The sequence below is a fragment of the Falco biarmicus genome, chromosome 1, assembly GCF_023638135.1.
Source record: "Falco biarmicus isolate bFalBia1 chromosome 1, bFalBia1.pri, whole genome shotgun sequence".
NCBI classification, from domain to species: Eukaryota; Metazoa; Chordata; class Aves; order Falconiformes; family Falconidae; genus Falco; species Falco biarmicus.
The window spans coordinates 26,006,092-26,015,385 of record NC_079288.1 but is presented as its reverse complement, the minus strand read 5'-3'; the positions used below and the strand labels follow the sequence as shown (position 1 = coordinate 26,015,385).

Genomic DNA, 9,294 nt, shown 5'->3' with positions numbered 1-9,294 from the left:
AATTCAGCCCAGGGGCAGAGAGCTTTCCAGGATCCTCTCTGGTTGTCAGTCAGTCCCTCTGTGTGGGATTATGTCAGCATGTGAAGAGCCGGAACCTGGCGTTCAAGGGCATTGGTTACAGAGTGATAGTGTCTGGAGCTGTGGCTCTATAAACCAAGTCACTTGAAAGACCAGAGGCAGTTTCTCTGGCAGAGTTTGGCAGGAAACATTTGCTTCCAGGCTGGAAAAGCTAGGGATGTCCATGGGATGTGGTGGGTACTAGGGAGCACCTCTCTAGTTCCTGGCATCGTAGCTTGCAGGTTTTTAAGGCAGCCCTAGCAAACACGAGGTGTCCTCTGGATTGACCTTTCTTAAATCTATGTAGTGCTGAGGCCTGGGAGCTGTTCCCCCAGGCAGACTCCATAGCCAGCCCTGGGCCAGCTTCCTGGCAGAGGGATGGTCTGGTGTGGTGCAGCGTGGAGCAGGAGGAACAGGCTAGCTGTTGTGCTGCCTGCACCCCTCTGTCCTGTAACACCGGAACAGGGAAGAGTTGCTCCAGTAAGCCAGCTGGGCCGATGCTCCTGCTCTGTGTCTGGTGTTTGTGTCTGAAATTGGGGAGTGAAGCACCCAGGCACCACAACCGGGTTAATCCATGTGACTTTCATTGGGTGGTTTGGGCAGTTCGTATTACTGGTTCTTCCTCTTCTTCCTCAGGGCTTCATGATGTATCTTGAACATTAAAGATATCCAGCTATAAACTGGTGATGAAATGACACGTCTTTCTTTTGGTGGGCTTTGGTGGTAAATATTCCTCATACTTGCTGAGAAAATGGAGGGTAGGGGACAGGCTGGTGTTTCACATAGTGACTGCAGCAGGGTGGGGAGGGGGGGTGTCCTGTTTCCCTGAGGCTGTGGTGGGAAGGGTGGGCACGCTGCCTGCAGTCAGTGGGGAATGGCCTCCCTGGGCCACCGTGGACTTCACTTCTGCCTGCTGGAGACCCGTTCTGCGCTGCCTGTGACACACAGGCGTTGCAGCGCACTTGTGGCATACCCTCTGTACTCACTGTGCTCTCTGTACTTGCATACCGCAGGTAGCGTTCAGTTTTGCTGCTGAGTTTGGCCAGAGAAGGGGAAGCATGGCATCCAGGGTGTGGAGGGATGCTTTGGGGCATCCAGTCTGTCACTTTTGGGGTGGTACAATGTATACTTCTCCTCAGCATCACCTTCGCCCTGGTTGGGCCTGAATGCTCCTCTGCTGCAGGAAGGATTTCAGGAGCTCAGGCACAAAGTGGCTGAAGCTAGTCCAAATGCACAGACCGACTGACAGCTCCCAGCACACCAGGTTACTACCCTTTTGTCTTCTCGTGTCAATATTGTCATCCCATTCTTGTCTTTCCCTAGTTGTTTCCCTGATGGAGAGGTGCTAGGAGCAGCTGCATTTCTTGCAGTTCTCCTTTAGCCAGGTGAGTGCAGTCCTTGTGCAGTGCCTGTGGCACAACTACTAGGGGAAACACAGCAGGGCCTAGCAATGACAGAAGTGCTGTGGCAGCAGGGGCTTGCGTGAGCTGTACAAGCCCCCCAGGATCAGAAGGTCAAAGTGGAAAAGGAGAGGAAACAGGGCCCAAGTGGGGCTGACAGGGTGTGTGAGGCTTGCTGCACAGGGACCTACTCTGTATTTAAACCCCGTGTTCTACCTCTCATGGCTGTGGCTGAGCAGTACTGTTGCTGAGAGGTGACTATTCGGTGCTCCCAGTAGTGGGATGCTGAGCAATTGGAGAGGGCTACAGAGCTGTCTTCGGAGAGGGAAAAGCACCAGGCAGATCAGTGACAGCCATGAGGAGTTTGCTTTCCTTCACACGTGCTGCAAGGGGGATGGGCTTGTGCACTGCTTCAGCACCTTTGGCTGAATCTTAGCCATGCAGCAGAGGGTGAAGCTCTGCAGCTACCTGTGGCCTTGGCTGTTTTCACACCTCAGGGACAACAGGGATGGATCCTTGGGGGTGCTGAGCCAGAGAGGGTTGTTTCTGTGACAGAGCCCATCTTCCTGCAGCTGGGGGCAAAGCAGCCATGGATAGGGGTCATGGCAGGGAACAGCTTCCACTCCCAGATGTACTGCGGGCCTTGCCTCCTTTTGAGGATGTATCCAGTTACCACAAGACATATCTCAGTAACGTACTGCAGTCACAGCTGTTACACAGCACACCCCCCCACACCCTGGCCTATGCCCTCGAGGTGCTGAGGATGGCAGTCTCGGGTGGGGAGGAGGTCACCGTGAATAGCTGGCATCCTGAGGCCTTTGCTGGGAAGAGTGTGATGTTCACAAGGGAGATTTCTTCTTCCACTCTTGAGTCCACTGGGGCCACCTTTACACATTTTCTAGCACATCCTACCCCTCCCCTCTCTTTATTGCTGTGCAGCTCCATGTTATGTCTGCCTTTATAGTAAGTGATGTATTGCATGCACACTGGGTGCTAGTCCTTTACTCTCTTACCCCTGATGCAAATTTTTGCTAGCTCTTAGATTTGTGTCACTGTAAGGAACTGCCCAAGGGTGAGTTGCTGGTGGGGCCTCAGCTATCACCCTGTGCCCACGCCTCCAGGCCTGTACTGCTCTACCCTGCACCTTCACCCCTGGGTTTATTCTGTGTAACTTCTTGTTACTCATTCTCACCCTTGGATTAGAAACAACAGACATCACACCATGCCTTTGTAAAAGGGAAGCAAAACTAAACCAAACTAGTTAATGGCCACTTGGTAATTAGATGCTGTTACAAACTAAGTAAATCAAACAAAAGCTCCAGGCAAGCCGAGACAAGCCTGGATAAAGCCTGACAGCCCTAGTTCTGAGGCGCTGCATGCTCAGTGCAGACCCCATTCCTCATCTTATCCCAGCCTGTTCTTGTGGGCTGGCAGCAGCATAACCACAGGCCTGGGGTGCTGAGCTGCTCACCTACCTGCTGGGTAGTGCAGCCTGTGGGCACAGGGTCTCCGTGTTTCATTAGGGCCTCTTCTCTACATCTAAGGAAGCTGGGCTGCTCTTTGGGAAGGAAGGGGTTAAACCCGGCTCCTGGCAGGTCTTTAGGGGTGCCAGCTGGGCTGGGGGCATGAGGGGCAGGGACAAGGAGCTGCAGGCTGGGTGAGCAAGGTCCTACTTGGAGGGATGGCCATCATGCCCCACCGCCACCACCAAGAGGGGCTGGCCTGGCCTGGAGCCAGGTGAGGGGACAGCCCCAGCCCTCACCTGGCCTGGGATCTGCAGGCAGGGCTCTGCACCCCACTTCTGTGCTGCTGGCCTCGAGGTGGCTCTAGGAGGGCAGCTCCCCTGCCCTTCAACAGCATCCCCTTGGGTGACTCCTCTGTTAATAGAGTTAACTGTTAATAGAGTTTCCTCTGTTCAAGTCCTGCTGCCTGTGGAGTGCCTGCTGCACAAGAGGCCCTGCGGGCACCCTGACATCACCTCCCGCTGGCTGGCCCCAGCCTGGGGTTTTGCATCTCCCACAGACCCGGGGTTGCAGCTTAAAGAGTTTCCTGGGGGCTGCCTCTGCTGGGGGCCCCCCTTCTCACAGGTGTCCTGCCCCTCCTGGGCTGGGGGCTGCTGCTTGCCCAGCCTGGCTTCTGAAAAGCCAGGCCAGGGGTGGCCACAGAGCTGGCAGATGCCCCACCTGGGTTTGGCTGCACACCAGCTGGCAGAGGGGCTGAGCTGGCCCCAGGGCAGCCGGGCCAGTGCAGAAATGAATGCAGGTGCACGCCTGGTGGCAACACTTCCTCCTCTAGCACGTTGACCCCCACCTTGACACAGTGCTGCAGGGCAGGCAGCGCTTGGTGCAGGCAGGGAGAGCCACCGTTGCAGACAAGGAAGGGCACAGAGGGCTCACCCTGTGCTGCTGCCAGCTCCTGCCTGTTAGCAGTGTTCCTGTCTTGTGCCCCATGCAGGACTTTGTCCTCAGCCCAAGGGGCTGGAGCTGCCATACCACACACGCAGTGCTGCCATGTTCCCCAGAGGTGCAGGGTACGTAAGCTCCCTGCCAGGACCAGTGCATCTGGGGGGTGCAGCCACCTGCCTGGGGCACTACATGCCCCAAACTGGACAGGACCACCTCCAGGGTTGGAGGAACCTCCCCAGGGCAGGGGCTTGCCTTGCTTGGCAGCTTCCCAGGGGTTAAAGTACCTTAGCTGAAGTGGGGTGGTGGCCAGCCCAGCAGGACCATGGGGCTGCCAGGGCCTACCCACTGCCACCTGAGCTGGGCAGGCGCCTAGGGGTGCTACAGTGTTCCTATGGACAGAAGGCCAGCCAGGACCACAGCAGTCCAGGTCACTTTGTTCTTTGGATCATTACTTTTAGTGCTGTCAGCCTCAGTGGGACACACTCACCATCCCCAGGCTGGAGAGAGGCAGCTGCTCGCCTTGAAGGCTCACGCTCTTGAGGCCACATCTGCCCTTGCCCTAAGGTGACTCAGGACCTGCCTGGGGCCAGGGAAGTTTGTCCTAGTGCTGGTGGCAGACCCACACAGCATCGCCTGGGACTGCCCAGCCCTGGGGAGCTGTGCAAGGCAGGCACTGGCTGGGGAAACCCACTGATTGTGCCTGACTGGGTTTTGGGTTTGGGTGGCTCGACTCTTTGTGCATGGTCGTGTGCACTAGTGCCAGCCCCAGTGCTGCACCAGGTCCCATGTGGCAGGGCAGTGACACACTTTAGCATTGCCTTTGGCTGGCATTCAGTCTGTACAGGTGCCTGGCTCTGGGCTCCAGCATGCACCGTATCCTCACACCATTGCCTTGGCGTCCTTTCCTCCTGAGCCAAGTGCTAAGGTGGCCTTCCTCTCCCAGGCAGGCATCCAGATCCCCAGGGAGATGCCTTGTGCTTATCTATGCCCAGCTGCTCCCCTCACCCCTGCTGTCTTGTGTGTGCATGCTCAGAGCCCTAATAGCTCAACACGCACACATCACTTGGGCCCATATCCCCATGCTGTACCCACAGCTCTGGTCATCTCACACAGAATCTAGGGCAGCACTTGGGGTATCCTGGGCAACTATCTGGGGGACTCCAGGACACTGTGCATCCCAGCCCTCTCCAGACACAGCACAGATGGTCCCATACAGACCAGCTGGCCTCCTAAGTCCTCCTGCTTGGTCCTCATGTCTCCCTGGTTATGTTAGCCCTGCGAGACTGGTACGGGAATCCAACCAAGCTCTTGTGCTGTGGTTGCCAGCCTACTATAGTTCTTCCTCCTGGCATGTGGCAAGCCACAGAGCCCAAGTGTGGCAATCAGGTGTGTTCTGGTACCCTTATTGACAGGCTGCACCCAAACTGAGCCTGATGGGACCCAGGAAAGCAGGAGGTGTTCTCTGAAACCCAGATGTTGCAGTGACTACTGTCTCCTTGCCTGCCAATAAAGCTGCAGTGGCTGGTCCCCAATTTATCCTAGTCTTAAGCTTGTTTTAACCGGTTATACTGGATGAGTGGCCCCAGTCCCACACGTGAGGGCTAGGGTTTGGCATAAGGGTGGGTACCCTCTGGTGGAGGGGGTGATCAGACACTAAGCCAATGGTCTGTATTTTAGGGTGCTTTGTAGCCAGAGCCAGGGCCCCTTGCTGCTTTGGGTCATTTCTAAGCAGTCTGTGTAACAGTGCCAAGCTGCAAGGCAGGCAGGCAACCGGGAAAGAAGTTAAATGCTACAACCAGACAAGGCTGAAAGTGTTAAGAGCTTGAAACCAAATCAAAAGCTAGAAACAGCACAAGAGATGCCCCAGAGCAAGGAGCAAGTGCCCCAGGGTGCTGAGGAGGCTACAGCTGGAGGAATCTGGGCTGTCTGCCCCAGCCTTGTCTCATCATCCATTGCATGAAATTAAGTAAAGGATCAGAGGAGCTGGAGATGAAATAGGGTGAGCTTAGGCCACCCGCTGCCTTTTCCAGTGGTGGCCGAAGTCAGGGTTAGTGTGGGAGGGTGGATGGGGAATGGGTACTAAAACCACCGTAGGGCTGTACGCAGGCTGATGAGAGCTGTTGCAGAGCCACGAGTAAGCCAGCTGGCTGTGAGGTATAACTCTTCATGGGGGCAAGGGCTTGGCTGCTGGCACGAGGCATCTCCAGTTACCAGAGGTCTTCACCATGTGTGGGGCCAGACTGCTGGGAGATGGCCCCTGGTACCTCTCTGGGGGGAAGCGCACACTCGCTGAGCTCTTGGCCCCCCTTGCAGGGCTCTTCCCTTTCCCAGGGCATTGATGGGCTGAGCCAAATGCAGGTGCAACATCTGGGGGCTCCCCAGGCTGGAGGACCCTCCTTGACTGCCAGTCACTTCCAAGCCTGGCAAGTGTCCCCCCACACCACTTCCTCCCTGCCTATTCCATCCCCCTGTTCATAGCCAAAGCCAAGCAGTAACACAAGGCGTGGAAAAGGGCCTTTATTTAGAAAGCACATGGCACAGTGCTCCTGGGCCCTCTTCCCTGCTATCTCCCACCCTCCCCCCACCTCCCATCACTGTTCCTCTTGCTGTGGATGCAGACACCTCCCCCCTGGCAGCTCCCCAAGGGCAAGACCCACTACCCAGCCACAGCGCCCAGCCCACCCCAGCCCCAGCCAAGAACTTCCATCCCTTGTAAGCACCCACCCCTGTGCCTGCTCAACAGACACCACAGCCCCTCAGAGCTGTGTCTACACCACACGCCCACCCCACATGCTCCCTGGCCAGGGTGTTCCTGCACAGCCCCTGTGGAGGCATGGGGGGGACATCCCCTGTCCCTGCCCTGCTAACGGTGTGGAGGCTCCTGGTCTTGCTTCTGGTCTTGCAGTTGCTGCTGCCTGCAGAAGGGCTGGGGGCTGAGCAAAGGGACGTGTCTGACGAGGTGCAGGGGTGAGACTGGGCTGGAGATTTCAGAGCAGGGAGATGCTGGCTGGTGTTCCAGGGCTGGGAGATGGCTTCTGGGAGGCACAGCTGGCATGGCAAAGGGCACAACGGCCTCCAAGGGGATGAGAAAGGTGGGCACAAAGCCGTAAGAGAGATCGAAAGCTTTGGGGGCTACTCCACTCCGCAACGGGGCAAGGCGGGCTGGTGCCAGGCTAGTCAGGGCACCTGGGCGCCCCACGAGGCCCACAGCGTCCCTGCCCGCCTGGTCCTTCCGCAGCAGCTCCTGCAGTTTCTCCAGTTGCGTCTGGCAGATGTGGGAGCGTGTGCGGCTCTGGTGGAAGGACTCCAGAAAGGAATCGAGGGGCAGATCCTGGGCCAGGAACCGCTCTACCTGTGTCTGTGGAACAGGCAGTGGGACAGCGTTAAGCCAAGAGAGCCACAGGACCACAGAGGGAGCCCAGATGGTTGAGCACCATCCGGACCCTGGACTTTTCTCCAGGGTCTAGCACATCGGAGGGCATGGAGACTAGTCTGGGGCCCAGGAGAGGAAGGGGCAGCAGCACAGGGGTCTTGCCTGACTCACCTCCGACTCTGCCTCAGAGGCATCGAGCTTGGCTTGGAGCTGGCCCAGGGCACTCTGTGGGCTCCACTTCTTCAGGTACGCTTCTGTGTTGGGAAGGGATGGGGCTGCCCACAAACATTCTCCTGCATGCCTCCCCACTGATGGAGCTGTGGTCTTTGCCATCCCCAACCATCAGCTCTGCCCACCCCACCCCCCTCAACTGAAAACACCCCCAAACACATCCCTGGAGCCACCTGCATGCTGAGGCCTGTACCGCACTGCAGCATCGGTCCTGGCCAAGGGCTGGCTATGTTGAAGGCAGCATCACCCCCCAACTGCTCCTGATCATGGCTGGGCCATTTCCCTGGGATTTCAAGGATGCTGAGCCCACCCAGGCCCTTGTATTAACACAGGTTGCTCTGACCATGCTGGGCTCTGCTTCACCCCATCAGCTGCACCCCACTCACCCAGGCACTGCTGCTTCTCCCAACACGCCTCTCTTATCTCCTGCAGCTCCTGATACTTGATGGCTAAGGAAGCCTTCCCATCCTCCAGCCGCGGGCGCAGGGAGAGGTTCACCCTGGCCAGGGCGCAGTTTGAAGCCAAACACATCTCCCGCTCCAGCTGCAGACTCTGAAACTGTGGGGAAGGGAACAGGTTGTGGTGTGTCAGCACTGGGAGAAATGGGCAGAACCAGTCCGAGCTGGCAGCCTGCTGGGAGGGGGTCCATCTCTGTCCAGGGGTGAACCCTCTCCTCCTGCACTGTACCCATCCCTCTGCTCTGCCTGGAAAGGGGCTGTGTCCCTGGGGGGGATGCAATGGCTGGACCCTGGCTGCGCACACCACAGGGCAGCTCACCCTGACCGTGGCAAACCTCACAACCCCCTTTGCAGGGGAGAGGACTCATTAGCTAATGAGGGTGTCAGGAGAGAGACACACACCCTCCCTTGCTGCACACCCACCTTCGGTGTCCGCACTGTGCGCGGAGGGGAGCAGAGCGGTGCGAGGCGCAGGGGCAGGATGCTGGAGCCAGGCTAGGGCTGGTGGCGGCACAACCCGCCGCCGTCCCGCAGCGCAGCGCCGGGAGCCCCCGACGCCCCCGGGCCCCCCCAGCCTCGGGGCAGCGGGAGCAACGACGGCAGCGGCCGTGGCCCCGCGGCGGGTTTTGGTGGCCCGAGGCTGCTTGGCAGGCGGTGGCTGCCGAAGCTTGGAGCGGTACCCCGAGTCCCCAGCCCGCCGCCGGCCGGGACGCTCCAGCTGGGGTTTCCCCGCGGCCACCCCGGCCCGGCCGGAGGGTTTCGCTGCCCCTCCGGAGCCCCCGGGCTCGGCGCGGGGGTGTCGGGACTAAGGGAGGACCAAGGAGCAGCGGTGCCAGGGGCCGGCGGGTGCAGCTGCGCAGGGCTCCATCCCGCGTACCGGGGAAGCCCCGCCGGGCGCGGGCGCTGCACGGCTCTGCCCGGCTCCGGGACCACCCCCCCGGCCGTACCTTCCTGCTGAGGCGGGCGGCGCGCTGCAGCCGGAGCTCGTCCTGCAGCAGGGCGCGGAGCTGCGCGGTGCTGAGCGCCCCGAAGCGGCGCGGGGAGCCGGTCGGCGCCGGGGGCCGGGACATGGGCCGGGGCACGACGAGCACAGGCCGGGACGCCCCCGCCGCCGGGAGCCGCGCCCCGCCCCGCCCCGCCCCGCCCGCGCCGCGCCCCGCCCCCGCCGCCCTTAAAGGCGCCGGAGCCGAGCACAAAGCGCTCCGGCTGTGCACCCGGCTGTGTGCATCCTGCACTGCGTGCATCCTGCACTGCACCCCGCTGTGTGCATCCTGCGCCTCGCTGTGTGCATCCTGCACTGCACTGTGTGCATCCTGCACCTCCCTGTGTCGTCCTGCACCCACCCTGCTGTGTGCATCCTGCACTGTGTA

The 9,294-nt window shown here is 59.5% G+C and overlaps 1 protein-coding gene across 2 annotated transcripts; it reads right to left on the bottom strand.

Moving 5' to 3' along the window:
- Window positions 1-6,433: 6,433 nt before the first annotated feature.
- Window positions 6,434-9,053, bottom strand: VPS37D (VPS37D subunit of ESCRT-I). 2 transcript variants are annotated; one of them, XM_056341540.1, is made up of 4 exons: window positions 8,872-9,053; window positions 7,853-8,024; window positions 7,407-7,510; window positions 6,434-7,220 (listed from the first exon to the last, which is right to left on the bottom strand). In XM_056341540.1, exons 1-4 carry the CDS (start codon window positions 8,992-8,994, stop codon window positions 6,726-6,728), a joined length of 894 nt encoding a protein of 297 aa, XP_056197515.1. In that variant the 5' UTR covers window positions 8,995-9,053; the 3' UTR covers window positions 6,434-6,725. The 2 variants fall into 2 exon arrangements, with proteins under 2 accessions (XP_056197515.1, XP_056197522.1); XM_056341547.1 differs by having other exon boundaries at window positions 6,439-7,220; window positions 7,407-7,489.
- Window positions 9,054-9,294: the final 241 nt, after the last annotated feature.